This window comes from Coenobita brevimanus, chromosome 46, assembly GCF_032717465.1.
Source record: "Coenobita brevimanus isolate Jiangsu-jjx chromosome 46, ASM3271746v2, whole genome shotgun sequence".
NCBI classification, from domain to species: Eukaryota; Metazoa; Arthropoda; class Malacostraca; order Decapoda; family Coenobitidae; genus Coenobita; species Coenobita brevimanus.
Genome location: NC_136999.1, coordinates 1,030,137 through 1,053,957, shown reverse-complemented (window position 1 = coordinate 1,053,957; position 23,821 = coordinate 1,030,137). Strand labels below are relative to the sequence as shown.

At 41.3% G+C, this 23,821-nt stretch overlaps 2 protein-coding genes across 2 annotated transcripts; one reads left to right on the top strand and one right to left on the bottom strand.

Moving 5' to 3' along the window:
- Positions 1-2,091: 2,091 nt before the first annotated feature.
- Tom70 (translocase of outer membrane 70) lies at positions 2,092-16,726 on the bottom strand. The gene is made up of 10 exons (XM_080271400.1): positions 16,508-16,726; positions 14,021-14,194; positions 13,051-13,258; positions 10,618-10,795; positions 8,979-9,186; positions 7,046-7,180; positions 5,906-6,018; positions 4,794-4,905; positions 3,700-3,920; positions 2,092-2,566 (listed from the first exon to the last, which is right to left on the bottom strand). Exons 1-10 carry the CDS (start codon positions 16,724-16,726, stop codon positions 2,404-2,406), a joined length of 1,731 nt encoding a protein of 576 aa, XP_080127526.1. The 3' UTR covers positions 2,092-2,403.
- A 675-nt stretch (positions 16,727-17,401) lies between these two features.
- On the top strand, positions 17,402-22,119 carry LOC145398593 (serine hydrolase BPHL). Its single transcript, XM_080271399.1, has 6 exons — positions 17,402-17,506; positions 18,820-18,914; positions 19,601-19,767; positions 20,071-20,224; positions 21,014-21,269; positions 22,012-22,119. The coding sequence occupies exons 1-6, from the start codon at positions 17,430-17,432 to the stop codon at positions 22,103-22,105; spliced, it is 843 nt and encodes a 280-aa protein (XP_080127525.1). The 5' UTR covers positions 17,402-17,429; the 3' UTR covers positions 22,106-22,119.
- Positions 22,120-23,821: the final 1,702 nt, after the last annotated feature.

The following is a 23,821-nucleotide window of genomic DNA, read 5'->3' as shown; positions in this document are numbered from 1 at the left end:
GCTCCCAGATCATAGAAACAGCTGTACATGGCCAGCCACCCTCAATATGGGGAGTGCCTAAGAAGAAGTATGGTGTCATCCGATTTGAGTTGAAAGTTGAAATTCACAAAAATCTGTTGTAACTTACTAACAGACCATCAAATTTTAGTCTATCTATTGCCTGATGCCTTAATCTCATAAGGGATGACCACAAACAAATCGTCTCCATATTGCCCTGTCCCCGGCCACTTCACTGCCCTGCTCCCAGCTCACACCCCTCACTCATATACCTTTCCACTCCATCCTTCCATCTTATCCTTGGCCTCCCCCTCCCTCTCCCCCCTTCCACCTCACTCACATACACTCTCTTCGTCAGTCTCTTCCTCTTCATCCTCTCCATATGGCCAAACCACCTCAGTGTATTTCTCCTAACACTTTCTATCACATCCACACCACAATGCTCCTTCACTTCCTCATTTGTCAGTCTGTCTCTCCATGTGACTCCACATGATCATCTCAAATAAGTCATTTCCACTGCTCTCACTCTTGACTTGTGTCCCTCCGACAAGGTCCAAGCTTCACTTCCATACGTTATACATAGTTGGTATCACAATACAGTACTGTCAAGCAACGACTTTTTTACATCCATGCTCACTCCCCTGTTTCTTGTCACTACTTCAAAGACCCAGCAATCTTTCTTCCTTGTTGTACCCTGTCAAGCACTTCACCCTCTAAACTTCCATCCTTACTCATCACACTAGCAAATTGTTTAAATGCAATTACATTTTCCATTTCCTCCTCATCTAACCTCACTGTACATTCAGTGACTTCATTTCTCTCAAAGACCATAACTTCACTCTTCCCTACATTCACCTTTAGATTCCATTTCTAACACACTCTTCCAAACTCATTCACCAAGCCCTGCAGTTCCCCTTCATCTTCACTTAACAACACAGTATCATCTGCACACAACAGTACAGGAAATTTCCAAACACTGCCCTCTCTCATTGGGGCAGCTCCAACATCCACTGCCCTACCTTATATCACTTTTATAACCCCATCCATATACAGACTGAACAACCATGGAGACATGGCACATCCCTATTTGAATCCAACCTCCAAATAGAAAAATTCACTCACTTCACTGTCCACATGCAACACAACCTTGGCACCCTCATACATACTCTTCACGGCATTCAGCAACTTTCCACTTACTCTCTATATTCTTAGTACTTTCCACATTCCTTGTCTATCCACCCTGTCATATGTTTTCTCCAAATCCATGAAGGCCACATACAACTTCTTTTCTATGAGGTGTATATGAAGTTGTGTGGGATGGCAGACAGACAGATGAGGATATGAGGGAGCTTTGTGTTGCTGTGGATCTGCTACAATGCATTTACAGAAGTGCTTTGAGATGGTTTGGCCATGTGGACAAAATGAAGAATGAGAGACTGGCAATGAGAGTCAACCCGAGAGGGGTGAAGGGAAAGTTCAAGGATGAGATGGAGGGATGGGATGGAGAAGTACTTATGAGAGGAGGGTGTAAAAGATGGAGGGAGAGCAGCCTCATGGCAGACAGGGTGACACAAAGGCAACTGGTTTGTGGCCACTCCTCCTGGGATTAAGGGATCTATCTATTAACAGAGGAATAAACATGAGGCAGGAAACAGAAGGGAGAGTGCAGAGACCTCTCGTACCCCTTGTTCTTCATCCACACAAATATCATTGCTGTGAGGCAACTGATCCTAAGGCTGCAAGTAAATCCAGGCCCTTCCATCATAACTGTCTCCCCTTTAAATTACTCACATGAATTTCCTCTACCTTCACCTGACTCATAGTCTTCTTTCATTCACGTTCCTGTAGTACATTTGGGGACAAAAGTCTGATTACCATCCCACTGCATCTACTTAACACTTGGGGCACGACAAACACTCTCCTCTCCAATGCATCATATGAAGTCACTTTCCTCACTATCTCATTATATCAAAGAGAATCATCTATGGGTAAAGAAACATACCAACCTCTCTCAGCTTTGGTATATTAGCCAGCAAGGTAAAGTGAGAAGCTGAGATGAAATATTAGACAAACTTTGTATCTATGGGCAAAAAAACACACCAAGCCTCTCTCAGCTTAGGAGTAACAGCCAGCAGAGTTAACGGAAAAATAGAGGAAGTGAAATGTTAAGTGATCTTTTGTCCCTATCATACATTCTCTGTCAGTCTGTAGTCAGTCAAGAGGAAGTCCTTGTTAGTCAAGTGATCTGAAGAAATGCCTCAACATGAATTTCCTACCAAGCAATCAAGTAATTACACAGGATATAAAAATTGGTAAAAAAATCAGAAGTGAAAATTAATAAACCAAAAAAAAAAATAATAATAATAATAACAACTAAGTGAAAAAGCTAATAAATTTTTAACTTATTTACAAGGAACCAAGATTAGGAATATTAATGCCCATCTTCTCAACAATCTTTAGCTGTGCAACAGCCGCATCACGCAGGGAGAAGAGGTGTGCCATTTCCATCTCCGTCTTGGCCAAGGGGATTGCTTTGTCAAACAGTTCCACGCCTCTCTTCAAGTTGCCGCTGAAAGAAAAATGATAATACAGTACATTTACATTTAACTTCCAAATACAATAACCTTAGATGAGATTTTCACAATACAGTACAAAATCTTAAATTTGGGATGCTTGGGTTCAATAATTTTGTGAAAAATGGAATATTCTGGAAAGCAAACAATGATAACTACGAGAAAAAATCTGAAAAATAGCTTACCGCACCACGAACAGTAACTGCAATGAAGTACTGTACCTTGCAACTGTAATACAGTATATATATCAATTGCTGTTACACCTGTCCACAATTTTAACTCTATTCAATGGTTCATTGCTTGTGTGTGGACATGTAATATCAACACCTACTGCAAGAAGAAATATTGTGGAAAGTGGAGGTTTTGGGAAATATGATGTTTGGATTTGGGAGGCTGTACTGTTAACATAACAGGAAGCTGTACATTTAAAAAATGACAAACTAGAGTAAATGTAATACTGGTAAGGCAGGAATGGGTTCTAATCACCTGTAGCTACCTTACAATTTGTCTTGGAACTTGGAGGAACTGGATGATCAGGTTTATCAGTAGTCCTTGAACTTTCATAATGCAATTTTTCTGTACACTAATATTGACTGGTGATGTGGAGCAAGGCATGACGACCAGCAAATGTAAAACGATATTCAATTGGGTGAAACTGATGAAAGGAGATAATGAAGAGAATAAGAAAATGAAAGAGAAACTGATGGCAAGAAAGGAAGGGAAGAAAAGGAAGCAAGGAGGATTGGAAAAGAAGGAAAATGAAAAAAAGGAAGTAGAGGAAGATGAGGATAATATGAGAGAACATGAAGAGGGAACAAGAAAATGAAATGAGAATGACTGAAAAGGAATGGAAATAAAGACAAGAAGAGTAAATAAAAAAAGAGAGATAAAGGCAGTGCACGAAAAGGGAAGAAAAGAGGGCGAGAGATAAAGAAAGAGAGTGTAGAGGAAGGAGGATGAGATTAGGACAGAACATTAAAAGGGAAAAATAAGAAGCAGGAAAGACTGAAAAGGAAAGGAAATACAGACAGGATGGAGAAAGATGGGAGATTACGGCAGAACATGAAAAGTCGACAGAGAGAAAACGGATGAACTAACACATCAACACAAGGACATAGGGTCAACTCACGTCTGCACTTCAATAGTCGCCAAATTCTCATATGCCAATTCACACTTGTCGTCAATCTCCAAGGCACTAGTGATGTAGGAGCGAGCCAAGGCCAGGTCCCCTTTCCATTGCAAGGTCAGCAGGGCACGATGCACAAGGGTGGTGGGGTTGTCGGGCTCCACCTCCAGAGCTTTCACATAGTATTCATCGGCTCTTTCGTGTTCACCCTGATCACACAGCACCTGAAGTAACAACACAGTTATATTCTCTCTCGTTCTTTCATATTTTTTTAACGTGGCCTAAATTTGCCACCTCCCCATCATTCTGGATTAAACAAGGGTAAGACATCCTAAATGCCTATTTAATACAAACATACCTCAACTCCCCCCATATCCCCCAACAGAAGGATGGTGGACTACACGACAAGAGCACCTTCAGCTTGCATTACAGTATTGTACATGATATGCAGGAACCAAACCTCCATATTCTTCTTAGTGCTTTGCTGTGGCAAGGTGCTGCCTGCGACAGGGGAACATTGCTTCACTGTGTGGGACAGCTCAGCAGGAGCCATTGCTTACCTGAGGTCAATAGCCATGTTCAGCCAGACAGGCCATGATCACAAAACAACAACATGTTGGTCACCATTACCTCTATCAGCATCATCAAATATTACTACCATTATTCAGACGGGACCACTCACAAACTATCAACTCCTAATGGAGAAACTTATATTACTACAGTACTTTTATGTGCCTGAAGCACAGGACACAAAGATCACTTAAAACATTATATAAAAAAGAAGTATTAAAAAAATGATGACTTTGCCACGCTTCCAAATTAAATACAATATACATTATCATCATTACCATCATCATCATCATCCAAACCTCATTTCCCACCTAAGGATGGGGATAAATAGGGTTCAGTGAGTAAGAAAAAAATTGACAGAATGATACATAACCAAAGTCTGCCCACTAAAATGAGCCACACTTTCATTCCTTCACCATTCACGCCACTGGAATCCTGGCTCCATCTCACATGCACACCTTCCACACACAAATGCTTCAAAACTACCGATCAGGCATACACTAATCATGAGTGAAGAGTCGGCCTACCTGAGCATAGAGGACGTAGCATTCAACGCATTTGGGGAAGTTCTGGATCGCCTCGTCAAACTTCTTCATGATCTCCTCCATTTTTGCTTTGTCACCCATCTGAAAGGCATATCTGGAAGGCAATACTTCTCATTAACAGGCCAGTGGTGTTAAACTGGTATATAGAGAACTCACTCGAACCCAACGAACATTGGCGTAGATTTAATCCAATTCCTGGGGGAGGGAGGGAGGGTGCTTATGAGACTAAAGAGTACTTACATGTAAAGAGAGGAGCGGCCACTGCCAAGGGAAGTGAGCTAAAACAGTTCCACATATAAAAATGTTAAAGTAGAAAAGAAGTCAAATTTCGTAACATGAATACGTGAAAATTCGCTGTGTTTGCCACATGGAATCAGCCTGCATTGAACAGGTGCATAAATCATCTTCTATTATCAGTAGATGGAGTGTCCGGCAGCATCTGAAATATGTTACAGAACACACTGTTACATCATCATCATCCACACCTCCTTTCCCATCCCATGGTGTGGTTAGGTAGGGTCCAGGAAGCCTGAAAAAAATTAACTGAATGAGATCCTACCCAAAGCTTGCCCAACTGAATGAAGAACTCACTAATAAAGCTCCCAAAATCCTGGTTCCATCTATGACGTAACAAATAAATAAATATTAATAATCCATCCATCCATCCATCATTCAATCATATGTTGCTCCATGACGAGTGTAGGAGCCCGAGGCTAGGCAAGTTTGTCCTGACATTTAAGATGAGAGTGAAAATATAAATCCATCCATCCATCATCCAATCCAATGTTGCTCCATGTGGAGCGTAGGAGCCCGAGGCTAGGCAAGTTGGTCCTGACATGTACAATGAGTGAAAATATAAATAATAATAATAATAATAATAATAATAATAATAAAAAAAAAAATCATGTAACTTCACACTTACCTACCCGAAAGAGTCAACCCAATGACTGTCATGTTAAAGAGGGGTGCAAAACCCTTCATTATACACTTCTCAAAATTCAACCTGCCAGCTCGATCACTTGTCAGTTCATTAGTCTCATTAGATACTGTTCCACTGAAGGGCTTAAAAAACATCATGCCAATTAAATACTTACCTGTAGTCAGTGTAGCAGCGCTGGACAAAGGCAATAGGGAAGTTGGAGTTGAGGTCCACTGCCTTCTTGAAGTCTGACATGGCTGAATCCACTTTACCAATCAGAAGATGGATCTGGATGGAAGTGTTTGGTGGTCAGACAGCTTTGCTTCTTAACAACCCTATATTCATCTCACTCCAGCCTCGCCTAAAACTGACATCTCTCCACCCTGAATGCTGAGCTACAACAAAAGATTAATATTAGAATACAATGCTAGTCACAAAGAAGCTCTATGGAAAAGATCGGGAGCTGCTGTATGATCTTTTGCCCCACTGAACTTTGTGAAACAAGAAACGAATGGATGAAACTCCGGGCCAAGTTATGGTGGAGAGAAAAGTTCACCATTTGATCACTTGAGTAACTTCTGCATACGCTGATCCAAACACAAGCACATTATTTGGGGGTCATACAACATTTTCTTATCACTTGCCTAACTTTTCATAATGTGGGTAACTTCTACATAAGTTCTTTACTTATATAAATATTTAAATATTTAAATATATGAATAAGTCATATATTCACTTTAAGTACCTGCAGGTTTTCATTCTTTTGCAGCCTATTTCCCATAGCTAAGTGGCAGAATAAGACATTACATGATTCTACATCCTTTCCATAGTACCTCATGACTAGCACCAGCTTCTGGTATTAATCTCTTGCCACAGCACAGCATTCAAGATAGACAGGGCAGTTCTTTACCTAGTTACAGTGAACGAAGTGTAGTACCGTACTACCTATCTCCACCATCTGATGTTATGGTCACACTTCCCAAAGAATAACACCACACTCTTTTTACTCTAACTTGGCCTAAAGCCGATCACCATAACCCATGCAAATGGCCCCACTGGACGCTGGCAGGTGCGGGCAAGTAATTCTATGGGTTACACTGAAGCACAATTCCCACACACCACAAATGAGGTGTGGGCGCAGCCTAAGTATAAACAGGAAGCAAAACATCATCTGAACTGAAATGTAATGAAAGGGTTAATGAAGTCTGTTCCTAACCCTTTCACTCTGAGATGTCCTTCATAAGACCATTAAAATTCCTTAAAATGATGTCATGGTGCCAATGAGCGGATACCATGCCAGCCAACGTCACCTCACCTGTCCCCTGTGGTGGAAGACGTCACAGTTGGTCGGGTCCAGCAGGGCGGCTCGGTCAAAGTCCCGCAGGCTGTCATCCACTTTCTCGTGCTGCATGTACAGGGACCCTCGCTTTACCAGGGCATTCACGCGCATCTGAGGCAGAAAAAATAAATAAAAAATATCAAACAATGTGTCTCCTCATACTACACATTTACTATAAGGTGGAAAAGCAAAGCAAGTCACAAGATTATTATACTCTTTTTACTCTAACTAGGTCTAAAATTGCCGTCTCTCCATCTTGAATACTGGTGCTGAGTTGTAACAGCATATTAACAATAGAATACACTGCTGGTCATGAAGGAGTGCCATTAAACGAATGTAGAACCATAGTACTGTCTTGATCTCCCACTGACCTTCCTGAACCATGATGCAAAAGGACGAAGAGCATGGCCCTGACAGTGTGAAACAACCAAACAATTCCTTTTACTACCCTCCAACATATTTATTATAAGCTGGAAGAGTGGTGTAAATCACAAACCTATTAGTATATGTTTCCTCTCACTATTACACATTCACTACAAACAAGAAAAGTGATGCAAATCCCACAGGCTGATATTTATAAGCTGCAACACTTACCTCGGCTAACTGTACAGATCTGAGAAATATTACTGTATATTCAACTTATTTGTGTTTTACAGGATCTGAGTTACTGGTATATTGTCGTGCCTCCATTATTACACCTACAGTACACCCTTCCTATACATCACTTTTTTTTTAAATAACAGAACAGAGGAAGGAAAAACAAATGAATAAAAAAAACTAATCCATACACTAGGTTACTGGTGTCCTCTGTTCATAAAATGTCTGCAACAGTTAGACTTAGACTTGAACAGCTGTAGCTTGAAGTCTGGAGGGAAACAACTCTGGGGATGCGAGTTACAGAGAGATGCAGTTCAGGGAATGAAAGAATTCTGATAGGCAGAAGTTCTGCAATATGGCTAAGTGGCATTCCAGTTAGTGGTAGGTGGTGACAACCATCATCCACTCACCTGATGTAGTGCTGCCTACTTCTTCCTTAGCCTTTATCATTCTTTTTCTGTGCCTGCCCTCCTCTCTTCCTATTTCTCCCATCTTTCTTGTCACTTCTTATTGTTTTTCTCTTCTTTACAGGTGGCTTTACATTGAATAACAAGCCAAATGGTTTCCTGCAAGCCAAGAAACCATTTACAATGCTGGGTGGTAACCATGTAACCAAACCATACGTGCTCCTTACGTGTCAACGTGGGTTGGTGGAGGGTTAGTGCCCCTCCCCGCAAAACAAATAACTCAAAGTCAAATGGCCACCCATTACAGGATTATAGCATCTGGCAATAGGTAGATAGATAGACATTCCAGACACGAAAAATTTAGCACTTTTTTTGTTCATGCGACCAAGTTTTCACTCAAACGATCACTGCAATGCCAGATTTCTCATAATACCGGTACAATCTTTTTCTCATTTATACAATCACTATAACACTAAATGCGTTATACAACTGGTTCCTCAAAATGCATCCTCAACAAAAAACAAGGGTGTGTTTTATCTAACTTTTCTTAAAAAAAAAAAAGGAATATCTTTAGCATTTACCACTCTCTCAGTCAAATGATTCCATTTTGCTATACATCTATTTGGAAAATTATATTTTCTACCATCACTGAAGTACCCATAAAATATCCCTATATCCAGAATCAATGTATTGTTATATATGTCTACCTGTTCCCTGACATTACCGTACAGTACACAAGACTTTGAGCTTTAGTGAAACTACTACCGAGAAATATAATAATCCTGCCAGGGCCATATGTTGGTTTTCTACATCCTACCTGATCTAGACTATGATGATGGCAACAAATGACACTGACAACACTACCAAGAGATAGCCTACATTACTAAGAGACATTTAACTCCTACCTTCAGGGGACAGTCCTCAATGTTGATAAGAGCAGTAAGGTCGTCAAGGGCCGGCTTGCTCTCGCCACGCAGCTGGTGAAGTGTGGCTCGCAGTAGCAGCGCCTCAACCTTGTGTGGGGTGAGTGGGTTGGCCAGCTCATTGGAACAGCAGCTGATGATTTCACCATAGTTACCCACCTGAAGGTGCTGTCTAGCCTTCAGGTAACCACTGAAATACGTATGACAAAGCTGGTAACTACTGTATACTCTTTTCACTATAACTTAATGCAAAAATGCCATCTCTCTAAAATGCTGATGTGCAACAAATGGTTAACACCAAAACAATGCACTAGTCACAAAGAAGTGCTATGTGAAGGATGCTGACCTGTAAGTCAGTCTCACTCTGCCATCAACCTACAGGAAATAATCTGCAACAGGGCACAAATCTCCACCAAGGTGAGAGACCTGTAGTTGGGACAGCAGCTGATACTTTTATCAGATTAACCCTTCTGAAGGCACTGTTGAGCCTTCAGGTACCATTACAAATTCCAAAAATAGACAAAGTTTCATGACAATCCCTTTTAATTAATCATGCCCATTTTCATTTTATTTTTCTTTAAATTGTTAAGGACAGTAACAGGCATGAATGTCCATAAGCTGTGTGAATGACTCAGTTATGTTGCACAAAAACAAATCCACTATAGTATGGTCAATGATCTCTAAATGTAAACATACACCATACTTAAAGTCAAAGAAAAATCCTGGACAAAAATAAAACGAACCATCACCTGCCTATCGCTAGCAAGATAATAAAAAGGGATGTCCATCACAGAAAAAATAAATATATCACTGTCATCTAATCCTGAGTTTCCCCATGAGGGCATTGGAGACCAGGGCTGGCAAGTAGGTCCTGACATTTACAATGCATGACCAGCCTCACTCAACCCTGAGTGGCATTATGTGAGCAATTTACCTCAACCAACCCTTGGATATAAACCTGCACAGGCTCAATCTGATTGGAGCGCCTTAATTACCCACTAAACTACCAGGCGTCATAACTTGGCTATATGATTACCACCCAGAATGGTAAATTATTTCCTGGTGTACAGAAAACCATTTGGCTTGTAACTCAGTGCAGAGTCACCCGCAGACAGAAGGAAGAGGAAAGAATGAAGGAAAGAAAGACACAAGAGAAAGGAAGAAAGCGAGTAAAGGGCAGCACTGCAGCAAGTGAGTGGATAGTGAGTGCCCCTTCCTACCACTAAAATAAATTTAATAAATAAATAAGTAATCTAAAAGAAGAAACTAGAAAAACATCCTCACTTACTGGCTGTGTTCTTCTCTGACAGGCGTTCCTTCCCACCATCATCATCCAAACCGTTCCCTGCCCATCCAGAGACTTAGAACTCTGCCCAACTGAAGGAGCCAAACCCTCATTCACTAACCATTAAGGTCCCCAGAATCCTGGCTCCACCCTCTTTATACTAATCCAAATACAGAGAAGGAATAAAGGCATAAAGAAAATTATCCTCATTTACTGTCTACATTCTTCTCCAGTGGATGTTCGCTCTCATCCACATCTCCCTCTTCCTTCTCATCCAATTAAGGAGAATACATAAATAAAATACTAGAATAAGGGAATAAAGAGAAATAACTTTACTTGTTAGCTGTATTTTTCTCAGGTGGGCGTTCCGTCTCATCTACATCTCCCTCCTTCTCCTTATCCACTGAGTTGAAGATGGGGTCCTCGGCAAATGACTCAAAGAAGGTCTTGATGAAGTGTTTTGACGGCATGACCGGCTCACGCTTCTCCATCGCTTCCTTAGCGTGCATGCGGCCTGGAAGAAGATTACATTGTATTATAGTAGGATGGGTGGCAACCTTACAATCAGATGGTGTCTGATGGTTCTGTGAGCTAAGACACTCTGATCAGTTGAAGCAGCCTGTATAGGTTACATCTGAGGGGTGGTTGAGGTTTATTTTTGTTGATTTGGAGAAGGCTTTTGACAGAGTCCCTAGAATGGTGGTGAAATGGGCAATGAGAAAGCTTGGGATTAAGGAGTGGCTGGTTAGGGTGGTTAAGGCCATGTATGTGGGTGCTCACACCCACATAAGGGTGAATGGAGTTTTGAGTGAGTTTTCTGTGAATGTTGGTGTGCATCAGGGGTCAGTCTCGAGCCCCTTGTTGTTAATATGGTACCTGAAGGCCTCTCACGGGACTACAGAAATGGGCTCCCATGGAAGATGTTGTATGCTGATGATCTGGTGTTGAATGTAGAGAATGAAAGGGAGACAGAGGAAAGATTTAGGAAATGGAGAGATGGTACAGGACAAAAGGGCTTATGAGTAAATGCAGATAAAATAAAAGTGGTGGTAACTACGGCTGGAGGGGTACTGTCAAAGAAAAGGGAGAGTGGCCATGTGCAATCTGCCACAAGGGTGTGGGAAACAGTTCCATCTTGTGCAGTGTTTGTGATAAGTGGGTGCATATGAGATGTAGTGGTATTAGAGGTAGACTGCGAGATAACCTTGATTTCATGTGCGAGGTGTGTTGGGGAGAGTATGTGGAGATTGCCAGGCATGAAAGGACTGAACTTGATGGTGAAGCTCTTGAATGTGTGGAAGAGTTATGATATTTGAGAGACATGTTATGTGCTGGAGGTGGGGTTGAAGCTAGCTAACTCTGTGGCTAGAGTGAGGAGTGGTTGGAAAAAGTTCAGGGAGCTATTGTCCCTCCTGACATTGAGAGGGCTCTCCCTCCTTGCTAAGGGATCTTTGTATCCAGGATGTGCTAAGGGATCTTTGTATCCAGGATGTGCTAAGAGTGTAATGCTGTATGGTAGTGAGACCTGGGCTGTAGAGGAAGGGGATATTCACAAGCTCAAATGTACAGAAATGGCAATGATTAGGTGGATGTGCAGTGCGTCCCTGAGTGCAAGGCCTGGGAGGAGGGGAAGTATTGAGATGGTTTAGGCATGTGGAGAGGATGGGTGATGATAACTGGGTGCAAAAAGTGAGAAGTGTCAATGTTGGAGGTTGGGTAGCAAGAAGCAAACCGAAAAAAGGACCTGGGATGAGTTCACTGAGGGTGACCTCCAGGATAAGCAGCATGGAAAGCCGCCATTAGGTGACCAAGGCTGACACATGAAGGCATGTTGGAGCCTTTAAAAAAGAAACAAATGCCACTCAAGGAATAGTGAGGCTGTCACTTTTGTCTAACATGTCAACAGTGAGCAATCTAGCCCTGTGCCCCTTTGTCCCTGTTTATACAAAGCAAATGGGATTGATGATGATGTTTTCAACTGGTGGAACTGGGTCACTCCTGCAACTTTACCACCACGACATGGATGCATAAAATCTGAGTGAGCCTTGGTCATGAAGCAGGAATGAATCTCCTTGGTTACTAGTCAAAGCAACTCTTCAGTCTAATTACACTTTTCTATCAACCATAATTTTAGATTAGATTAGATCAGATTACTGTTCTCTTGTCTACTGCCTTGATGCAAGCTACAGTTCAATCACCTTAAATGGGCTGATATTTTCACCCATTTGCTGCCAATTTCCTCTAACTCAGTATCAAAGTAACATTTCTATGGCTCTACAACCTTTAGTTGGCACTTCTTCAGTATTAGCACCATATTCTAGTGTTAATCTCCTGCTGTGGCTAAGCATGCCAGATGAGGTGGTAGCAATTTAATGCCTAGTTAAAGTGAAGAGAGCACAGAAATAGCTGCCCCATCACTTCCTCTACCATTTAATGAACACAACACCTTCTCTTAAGTGCTGGGTGCTTGAGAGGGAGGTATTTATATTCAGCTAGTGTAAAAAGAGCACTGTGATGAAATGGCAAATTTAGGCAAAGTAAGAGTATGAAGAGTATAGTGGAGAGATAGCAATTTTAGGCCAAGAAAGTAAAAAGATAACAGGGGAGAGATGGAAATTTCAGGCCATGTGAATGTAAAAATAGTATACTGAAGGGATGGCAATTTTAGGCCAAGTTAGTGTGAAATGATGGCAATTTTAAGCAAAGTTAGTTATAGACTAAAAAAAATGGCAATTTTGAGGCAAGATACTGCAGAGTACAGTGACTTACCGAGCTCTTTCAGTACCCGGTCGACATTAACAAGTGTCGCCTGGTTCTGGAACGATTCGAGGATGCACACGGCAGTGAGGTCCTCCAATGCCTGCTCCAAATCTCTCAACACCTCACATGCCTTGGCTCGCCGTTGCAGGGCCTTTGTGTAGCGTTCATTCAGCTCCAGTGCCTTTGTACAGTCACGCAGAACACATTCCCAGTTTTTCTGCAGGCAATGGAACACACTGCCTAAGTCTGCTATACTGTCCTTTAACTTGCCCAGATTTTTGTACTTTTGCAGCCTATTTCACATAGTTCATTGGCAAAATAGGAGAATACTGTACCTCTACATCCTTTCCACAGCACACCTTCATGACCATCATAATATTCTAGAGCTTCTCTCTTGTTTTGACTCAGCATTCAATACAAGGATAGTGATTTAACACCACGTTAGAGTGAAATGAGTGCAGTTGAGCTCTGGGTGATACTTCTTTATAGATACAATCTGACTGGGTAAACCATATTAGAGTCAAATTTACTACATGGATATACTGTAAAATCAATTATGAGTTTCAGTGTAATTCCTTCTACCCAAGTACGGTTACGGTCAGAGACACAACAATCTTCTCAGTTCAGTCAGAAGAAAATTTACAACTGGCGAAATACACCGAAAACATTAATGTATCTCTGCTAGTGTGCATTACATATTTTTCTGCCATGTATCTGTCAAACTTTGGGACGATATTTGTGTCTCTGTACATCTTCTTAGTTCATTACAGGTTGTGTCAGACAGTTTACTGGGTATGTGAGACACTCCTGTGCTGAACAAGTTAGAAACAATCTCCGCTAACCCTTCGCCCAAGAGAATCAAACTGAAAAGGTTACGGGTTATGATTAAAAAATGAGGGAATATATGGAAGAGTGTCAGTCATGGCTGAGTGTAACTCTAATGTGGAATGGCCTACATCTCACGCAACCATCCACCCACCAGTTGTTCATATGCAGCCGCTCGGTTCTGGTAGAAAGTGGAGAGGTCAACCTTGCTATCCGGTGGGCAGATTTCAATTGCCTCGTCATAACACTTGATGGCTTCATTGTACTTCCCAGCCTTGAAGTATTTGTTGCCCTTGTTCTTGCTGCTCTGTGCCTTCTCCAGTGGGCTCTGTTACCAATGATAACAGTTTACCTGCTAAGTCAATAATTCCACTTTGAACAGAAAGTACAGAGTTCAAGTTAAATGTCACCTTTTTTATTGATGTGTTTTGAACAAATCCATCACATTATGATTTGTTGTACAGTACTGAGTCAATTATAACCTGAGTTCAACAGGGACATGTATTTTAAGCCAGGGGTCACCCACCCAACAAAGACTAAAAGACATTTCCAACCTAAATTGATTTCTAGATCCCCTCTAATACCTTATTACACTGCTTTCTTTTACTGTACCATCACCCCTGGATGTGACAAGAATAATAATGAAACAGGGCAAGTAGATGTATGAAAGAGGGAGAGAGAGAGAGAGAGAGAGAGAGAGAGAGAGAGAGAGGAGAGAGAGAGAGAGAGAGAGAGAGAGAGAGGAGAGAGAGAGAGAGAGAGACTATGACATTTTCTCATCATATTACACGGGGTCTTCTCTATGGACTTTTCTTCGATATTCTGGTACAGAATGAGTAGCTTTCAAGGTTAAGTTTTGTGGCGATCCAGACGGTTGTCATGCCCCCAACTAGGTACCAGATTTTTACTGATAATTTAGTTTCAATAAATTTTTTATACTCATTCTTGTCACACCTGCCTTATTTTCCCATGGAGGGGGCAGGGGAGGGGGGAGAAAAATGGAAAATAAGGCAATTCTGATAAGTAATACCATCAAAAACATTCAAAACACACCAAACCCAACAGAAATGGCAGACATATTATCGGTATATATATATATATATATATATATATATATATATACACATATATAGAAATGTTGTGGTTCAAGATGTGGAGTCACAGGCTCATTGAGCCTCTTCCAGAAGGACGTCTGTTAGTATCTGTAAGTATATATATCTATCTATCTATCTATCTATAGCCCGACGCCCTAATCCCGCAAAGGGTGGCCGCAGACAAAACGCCTCCAGGTCACTCTGTCACCCACCATTTGACTGCCCTGCTCCCAACTCACACCCCCCTCTCTCATATACCTCTCCACCCCATCCCTCCACCTCATCCTCGGTCTACCCCTCCCTCTCCCTCCCTCCACCTCACCTACATACACCCTCTTAGTCAGTCTTTCATTCTCCATCCTCTCCACATGTCCAAACCACCTCAGTGTATTTCTCCTAATCTTTTCAACCACATCCACATCTACCCCACAACGTTCCTTCACTTCTTCATTCGTCAACCTGTCCCTCCACGTCACTCCACATGCTCCTCTCAAGTAACTCATTTCCACTGCTCTCACTCTTGACTTGTTCCCTTCTTGCAAGGTCCACGCCTCGCTTCCATACGTCAGGGTAGGGATCACAATACCATCATGCAGTGACTTCTTAACTTCCATACTCACCTCCCTATTTCTCATCACTGCTTTCAGTGTACCAACAACCTTCCTTCCCTGCTGTACCCTTTCATTTACTTCATCCCCCAAAGTTCCATCCTTACTCATCACACTACCCAAGTACTTGAATGCACTCACATTCTCCATATCCTCACCATCCAACCTCACTGCACACTCTGTGACTTCATTCCTCTCAAACACCATAACTTTACTTTTGTTTACATTAACTTTCAGCTTCCTCCTCCTACACACTGTCCCAAATTCATTCACCAAACCTTGCAACTCCCATTCATCTTCACTCAACAATACTGTATCATCAGCAAACAGCAACACCGGAAGCTTCCAAATTTCACCCTCATTCATTAGGGCCACCCCCACATCCACTGCCCTACCTTGAACCTCCTTTACAACCCCATCCATATATATATTAAACAGCCATGGAGACATTACACACCCCTGTTTCAGTCCCACATTGAGATCAAAGAACTCACTCAGCTCACCATCCACTCGCACCGTAGCCCTAGCTCCCTCATACATACTCTTCACAGCACTCAACAATTTCCCCTTCACTCCATATATTCTTAATATATATATACTATCGGTATATAAAATTTAACACCTCTCAATAGGCCTAAATATGAAAGGGCAAAGGGGCAAACTATGATACCTCCGGCTATGTAAAAGACAGCCACTGAATAACATCAGAAAGTACTGTCAAGAGCTAATTAAACAGGCTGTGTTGCGAATGTTACACAAAATTAGCAGAATGAAGCGACACCTCCAAACACATTCAACGGTACGGTACATAATTAGGAGATTAACGCAGAACTTTTGTAGCTTAATGTCATTTAAAAATTATAAGAATGGTAGTTTCAACTGGCCAATTAAAGCATAAATGATGATGTCCACATTGTAATTAAAAGAAATAATACTCGCCAAGTTGGCCAAATCCTCAGGCTTTGACTCGGTGGTGGGAGAAGCAAGGTTCTGAGGGGCCTTCTTTGGAGCTGTCTTATCCTGACTGTCTTTCTTTCTGGAGTCCTTCAGTAAGAAGTAATATATGGCTGCTCCTGCCACCACGGTTCCTCCTACAGCCAGCGCAATTTTCCATTTTGAGGAACCGGTCTCGTCCCCCACGTACTTGGAGAGCGCCATGTTTACAGACCCGACATTGATTACACATACAACTTTATTATTTTGAATTTTATTTTACATAATTATACAGTGAATACTTTATTAAAGTACGCCAATATAATTTAATGAATGTACCTAACAGAGCAATTACATAAATATACTGAAAAATCACCGTAAAGGAACTAATATTTTGAAAGATATAGTACCTATCTCATTTTTCATTATTATTATTATTATTATTATTATTATTATTATTCAGAGACAGTACTTATACAACAAAAGAAGCTGGTGGATCTTGCCACACACCTTCAACAAGTAAAATGATATATAACAGTCAGTTGTTATAAAAATAATAAAAAGGAGTGGATTTTGCTACACGCCTCCCTCAACAAACACTCATTCTTATACAATCGGTGGGCATAAATTATTTTCTGTTTGTTTTCGTTTTCATACCAAGAGCCACCACCTAGTGTTGGACAGTTTTTACTAGTACTCTGTGTAGTGTATACCTTTGCATTCAATCAATCAATCAGCTAATACTTCATCATATCAAAAAGGTTAATGTTCTCTCTATGTTATATTTATCTAATCTGGGTTTGTTTAATGAGATAAGATTTATTTTTTTTAAACACCGTCCCTACTTATCGGCCAAGTATGGTCCTTGAAAAGCACAATAACCTTTTACTGACACCTTGCCACACGGAAGTAGGAGAAGAGTATCGGGATGTTTGGAGCGACGTCTGTTATTTCTGCCTTTTGTCGAGGCCTTAGGGAAGTCAGATGTCTCCACATGTCGCAAATGTAAGTTAAATACCTGTAAATGCCTTAGATAATGGTTTCTGAAGTTGACATTAATGTATTACTGTATATAGCTTGATCTGAACCGACATTCCGTATCTCAGGCTCATCAAACTTGTTCCTAGATTAAGCAGAAATTTTATTGTAAAATGATTCTTAACGTGTAGGGATTAAAAAATCACAGAAACATAAGATGCAAAAGCCCAGAAACTAGAGAATATTTGGGATGGAAGGAGATTCAAAGTTCTGTAACCTACCCATTTCTACATTCCACACTCTACCCAGAAGGCATTTGTAGTCGCCACTTACCTAGTGATGGAAACGAGGCTATGAGGTCAGAGTTCATAAAGGATACCTCTTCACAAGATCTGAGTCTCATAATAACTGTATTGTGTCCTAGGAATTAACATTCTCTTTGTCACTACTTCTTCCAGGAAACTGTTCAGTTTGTTGATAGTACATTAAAAAACTTGTTCCTCTTTGAAATTCTGTTCCCTTGTTTCCTCAGAATCAGGTTATGTTCCTGGTTTGTGGGTTATCATGTCTTGGAGCCAAGAGGAGGAAGTGACCATTCATAATCTAACTACTCGTACTGTATTCCCTTCAGGATCTTGAAGGTCTCAGTCATGTCATCTCTTACTCTTCATGGCCCCAGTGTTGTGAGCTTGTCTAGATAGTCTTCCCTCATAAGAAAGTCCTATTGTTCAGGGACCTGCTTAGTACTATGATGCTTTATTTATTCCAGTTTGTATATCTCATCTTGGGTGTAGGGAGATCAGGCCTGAACACAGATTTCCAGGTGAAACCTAATCAAAGCCTTATACAGGGAAGGAAACATCTCCTAATTCACATACATGAATGACACCCTTAGTAGTTCCACCATGGAACTGGCAGAAGACAGTGCTACAGCTCCACCATCCTTCCATATCACTTCTTCATGACTAGCATTGTTTTTTAGTGTTACTCTTTTGTTACAGCTCAGCATCATATTCGAGATGGAGAGATGGCAATTTTAAACGAAGTTAAAGTAAAACGAGTGTAGTGGATATGTGCTATGTATCTTAGGCCTTCACTGTAGGTTTCATAGGAGGCTTTGTAGCACCTCTTCCTTAGCGAATTACTTTGAGGCATCGGTCTGTGTGCAGTATCATCGTAGTTTCCATCAGTATCATACAAGAGGATATCGAGATGCAGTGCACAGAACAAAACACTAAGAGGTGCTAAGAACTCTCCAAAGCTACATAGAATATGACCCTCGATATAATAAGATGCTGTATATATATATATATATATAACTTTTTTTTTTTTTTTTCCAGATCTGCAAGTCAGGTGATGGTGGATGGGCTGCAGTTGAATTATGAGGTGAAGGGTGATGGTGACAAGGTGGCTCTGTGTCTCCCCGGGGCACTAGGTATGCAATGCTGTTATACACATACTCCTACATACAGTTATGCATACATGTTAAAACAGATATAAACACGCATCCATGCTCACACATACACATACATACTGTACAAAGATTATAAGTGTGTACACGCATGCACGCACACACACACACACTCACATTTTAACTCTACTGAATAACTTCATATTTCTGTAGTTCCTCCCTTCACTTCATATTGCTTTGGAACTTTCATAATAATCATCTTACTGCTGAATATTGTTGTTGTCTGTAATGTTTTAAGCTTTGTTTCTTAGTTTTCTGTAATTTGCTTTGGGTGTAATATCAGAAAAGATTGTAAAAAGTATGACTAAGTGAATTACCTTAATGGGCATGTAGAGATGATGGACAGAGATTTAGGAGAATGTATGTGAGTGAGGGGGTGAGGGAGGCTAAGAGAGAGATGAAAGGATAGGGTGGAGAGGTGAGGTACAGGTATGTGATTGAAGGAGGCATGAGTTAAAGGGAGGGCAGCCTGATGGTGGTGGACAAGGTGATGTGGAGGTGATTTGTTCATGGCCACCCCCTGCAGTAGTAAGGCATGTGGCTGTTGATGTACAGATAAATTAAAAGATAGATATTAATGATGATAATGATAGGTAATAATGATGTTTTTAATGATGATAAAATTAATGCTATGTTGTTATCACCTGAAGGATCAGTCGAGTCAGACTTTGGGCCACAGATGGCTGAGTTGCCGGGTATGGGACTGAAGGTGGTGTGTTGGGATCCTCCCGGCTATGGCAGGAGTCGACCACCACCACGACAATACTCAGCGGACATCCTGCGATGCGATGCTGAGCTAGTTGCTGATATGATGAAGGTCAGGGTGTGTTGTTGTTAATGTTCTTGTTTTCTTGCTCATTTATTGCTGTTATTGTTATTTGTTCTTGTTGTTGCAGTCCCAGGTTCATCTTTAAGTGGATCCAGTGGACTGTAGGAAATCAGCAACTTGAACTGATATTGTTAAGTGCTTATAATGGAAAGATGAAGTGCCAGGGTAGAGAGAGAATGGCCAAATCACAGTCTGGCCAGGTGCACTCATGTCTTTCTGGGTATCCAGTACCGTAGATTCTGAGGATTATGTCTGAAGGTGGTTCATGAAGGCCGTTGTTGGACCTTTCAGAACCTGGGCTATGACAAATACTCCGTGCTGGGGTGGAGTGATGGAGGAATCAGTGGCATGATGCTGGCTGCAGCTTTCCCCCAGCATGTGGAGAAGCTTGTCATTTGGGGTGCCAATGCCTACATTACACAAGAGGACTACGAAATATATAAAGGTCAGAGTGTAGAATTTCGGAGGGTACAATGAACTGGCTGAAATATGTGTAATAATTGGTATGGCAGGCTGGCTAAGTTCAAAGGTACCATAGTCTTTAACCCTATAACTGCAAAGTTTCTGTGGTCAGGATCAAATCATCTGTCATAGGCTGTAATTCAGTTTGGTTTTCTTTGTTCTTGGACACTAACGATAATCCTGATACTTTTTAACATTTTAGGTACTTTATGTTGCTCCATCTTCAGACATTAGCACCAAATAATGTCCAAAGGAGGCAGTTTGCAGGCAAGGTGTTATGTGTATATCATTGGTACTTCACAGCATTGTCAGTATTTACACAGAAGTTTTGCAGAGGTGATGTGGGACAGCCATAAACACATGTCACTGTTCTTCATCAGACACTTCAACACCAGCTAGACAATCTTGAATCTGTCTGTGCCTCCCACCTACAACATTTTCAGTAATCAACTAGATGCTTTGAGTTCGAGTGACATCCTTTGTATAATTTATTCAACTTGGAAAAGGCCTGTTATATGGTAGGGGATTATTAATGCTATATCTAACCCCTCTGCTTCAAAAAAACATACCCTAAGATGAATAAAGTTGTCAGCAATTAGCAAGAATGTAATGAAAAAATGGTGAACAAAATTGTCAGCAAAGAATATAATAAAAAGGTGAAGAAAATCATCAACAAATGGCAACAGTATCATGAAAAAGGACATCACCATGCTCATTGAGTTATAAATCCCCACCCACAATACTACCCTTCAGTGCTCACTAAATGCCACAGGTATCAGAGACATCAACACCTGGTCTAAGAAGATGCGTGAGCCCCTCGAGACCATGTACGGCAGGGAGTACTTCAAGGTGGCATGGGAGGGATGGGTGGATGCAGTGTGCAGCATCCTCGAGAAGCAGGGTGGGGATATTTGCACGGGGGACCTGCGTAATATAACCTGCCCGACACTCATCATTCATGGAGCAAAGGATCCTGTCGTCCCGTTGTTCCACCCTAATTATCTCAAAGAAAATATAAAGAATTCTGAGTGAGTCCATGTCCTTTTATTTGCAGATTTAAAAAAAAAATGTAACTACAGTATATACATTTACTTCATGTAGTGCTGCCTACTTCTTCCTTAGCCTTTATTATTCTTCTTCTGTGCCTGCCCTCCTCTCTTCCTATTTCTCCCATCTTTCCTGTCACTTCTTATTGCTTTTCTTTCCATTACAGGTGGCTTTACATTGAGTGACAAGGCAAATGGTTTCCTGTAAGCCAAGAAACCATTTACAACGCTGGGTGGTAACCATATAACCAAACCATTTGTGCTCCCTACATGTCAACAAGTGGGTTGGTGGAGGGTTAGTGCCCCTCCCTGTAAAACAAATAACTCAAGAGTCAAATGGCCACCCCTTACGGGAAAATGGCTTCTGGCAATAGATAGATAGATAGATAGACATTTATATACAGTCGGTGGCAGTGTTTTACCCGAACTACCTCGGGAGTAGTACAGTATAAAGAATTCTAGAGTGATTCATAATATATATGCATTTGATTTTACTTTCAGTTTTCTGAAAAAAATAAATAACAAATAATCAAATATTTAGGCTATGCTGAAGGTTTGCCAGTTGTTGGGTGATAAATAATTGTTTAAAAACTCTCCGTGTCTCTTGACAGCCTCACAGTATTGAAGGATGGGAAAGAAAATATACACCTATGTAATGCCAAGAAGTTCAGTGATGTGATGCTGATGATAAACTAATAGAGCTACTGTACCTCATTCTTGACAGACTCGTGATAATGGAGAATGGGAAACACAACGTTCACCTGCGCTACCCTGACGAGTTCAACAAGTTGGTTTCCGATTTCCTGCACAGAGCTTAATGGCGCTACCTGAACTTAGTACACCCTCACGTGGTTACTGTAAACCTACTTGCTCTCTGTTCTTTCAACTACTTATCAGTGTTATTTATATTAGCCATCTCTTATTGTATTGTGCTGCTGTGTATCTATAACCAGATGCCATAATCCCATATGGGGTGGCCATTGGACACTTAAGTATTCCAGATACTGAACTTTGTTGTTGACATGTCAAAACTTTGTCAAAACATATGCTTAAAATACTCCAATAGTTGTCACTGTGGCCTCAGGTTCATCTGGATGTGGACTTCATGAACTGCAGGCTGAAGTTGCACTTCTGCAGCCCAGCAGTCGCATTTTGGGGAATTGGGAGGAAGCTGAGGGACATTTATGTAACTATCGTTAATAAAGGCTCTCCACGCTGCTCGATTGCTGGCAGCCTCCCTATTTAGTTTCTTATCCCTGAGGTCTCACTCCAGTATGACCTCCTCCCAGGTCTTTTTTGGTCTGCCTCTTGTAACCCTACCCTCAGTATTCACACCTCTCACCCTCCACACCCTGTAGTGCTCATCTTTGTCTACCCCACTTCATCACAACACACATTCAAGTCCCATCCTTCCTCTCCATTCCTCATTCAGGCTTAACTGCTCTCTCCCCCCTCCCCCCCAGGCCTCTCCTTCAAGAATGCACCATACATTCATCTAATCATTATCATATCTGTTTGAGCCTATGAATACCCTCTTCCTTTACTGTCCAGGTACCACTACTAATAATACACTCCTAACAGATGCTGCATACAAGAATCCTTTATCTCCGAGGGAGAGCCCTCTTAATGTCAAGAGAGGCAACAGCCAGTACTCCTAACCCTATCCTCAAAGCTAGCTCCAGCCCCATCTTCAGCATGTATGTCCACCAAATAACAAACTTCTCCATACAAGAGACTTTCCAGCATAATAGGTCCTTTCCCCACCTTTCAGTCTCTGCTTGCTCCCCCTGACGTCACACACGCAAAATCAACATTATTTTGCAGCCAGCCTCTAATACCACTACATCTCTTACACAGCCACGTATCACAAACTCTGCACAAGATGGAGTTACTTCCCTGTTGTATACATAGGATGGTTCTGTAAATAGCACTCCACTAGAGACTCGCCTGAAGGTACCTTATGTGTCTTGCGGATGGCTCACTCTGCTGGTTTGCGTGTAGGATTGACAATGGTAACAGGAAACTAGTATGTGATGCAGGATAGACATTGATAATGTTGAGTGAGCTTGTCCCCACAACACATGATGACAGCCAAGCAGAATGGATGAAGGTAGTTTTATATATATAGCCCACCCTGTATATTGACTTTTATACACTTAAGGCCAAAGTATATTACATGAAAATTGCCTGCTAATATTTCATAGGTGACTCTGTAGCTGACAGGCCAAGTTCTAGTTACATTATGAAAAACATCATCATATATAGTATATGTAAAAAGTTGTAAAATTTTTCAGTGCATCCCTGACATATATATAACAAGGATTGCCTTTATATACAGTGTCCCATATGTTATACTCCACAAGAAACTCACCTGACTGTATCTGGTGTGTTGTGGAGACTGTGCAGTCAGCTGGTGGAGATGAGATTATGGCATTTGCAGTAGGAAAAGAATAAATGATGCAAGTTAATAATGATGATACTGACTGCTGTCCCCATAACACACGAGAAATTGCCTGACTGGAAGTGGAGCATTA

What these genes read in the sequence shown, in the direction of transcription:
- Tom70 (XM_080271400.1), bottom strand. Translation starts at nt 16,726, where the DNA reads ATGGCGCTCTCCAAGTACGTGGGGGACGAGACCGGTTCCTCAAAATGG. An exon ending in CCGGGTACTGAAAGAGCTCG is followed by an intron (nt 10,796 to 13,050) that starts GTAAGTCACTGT and finishes ATCTTCTTCCAG; the next exon opens with GCCGCATGCACGCTAAGGAA. An exon ending in TTGAGGACTGTCCCCTGAAG is followed by an intron (nt 7,181 to 8,978) that starts GTAGGAGTTAAA and finishes TTTCTGCCTCAG; the next exon opens with ATGCGCGTGAATGCCCTGGT.
- LOC145398593 (XM_080271399.1), top strand. Translation starts at nt 17,430, where the DNA reads ATGTTTGGAGCGACGTCTGTTATTTCTGCCTTTTGTCGAGGCCTTAGG. An exon ending in GTGTCTCCCCGGGGCACTAG is followed by an intron (nt 18,915 to 19,600) that starts GTATGCAATGCT and finishes TATCACCTGAAG; the next exon opens with GATCAGTCGAGTCAGACTTT. An exon ending in GAAAATATAAAGAATTCTGA is followed by an intron (nt 21,270 to 22,011) that starts GTGAGTCCATGT and finishes CATTCTTGACAG; the next exon opens with ACTCGTGATAATGGAGAATG.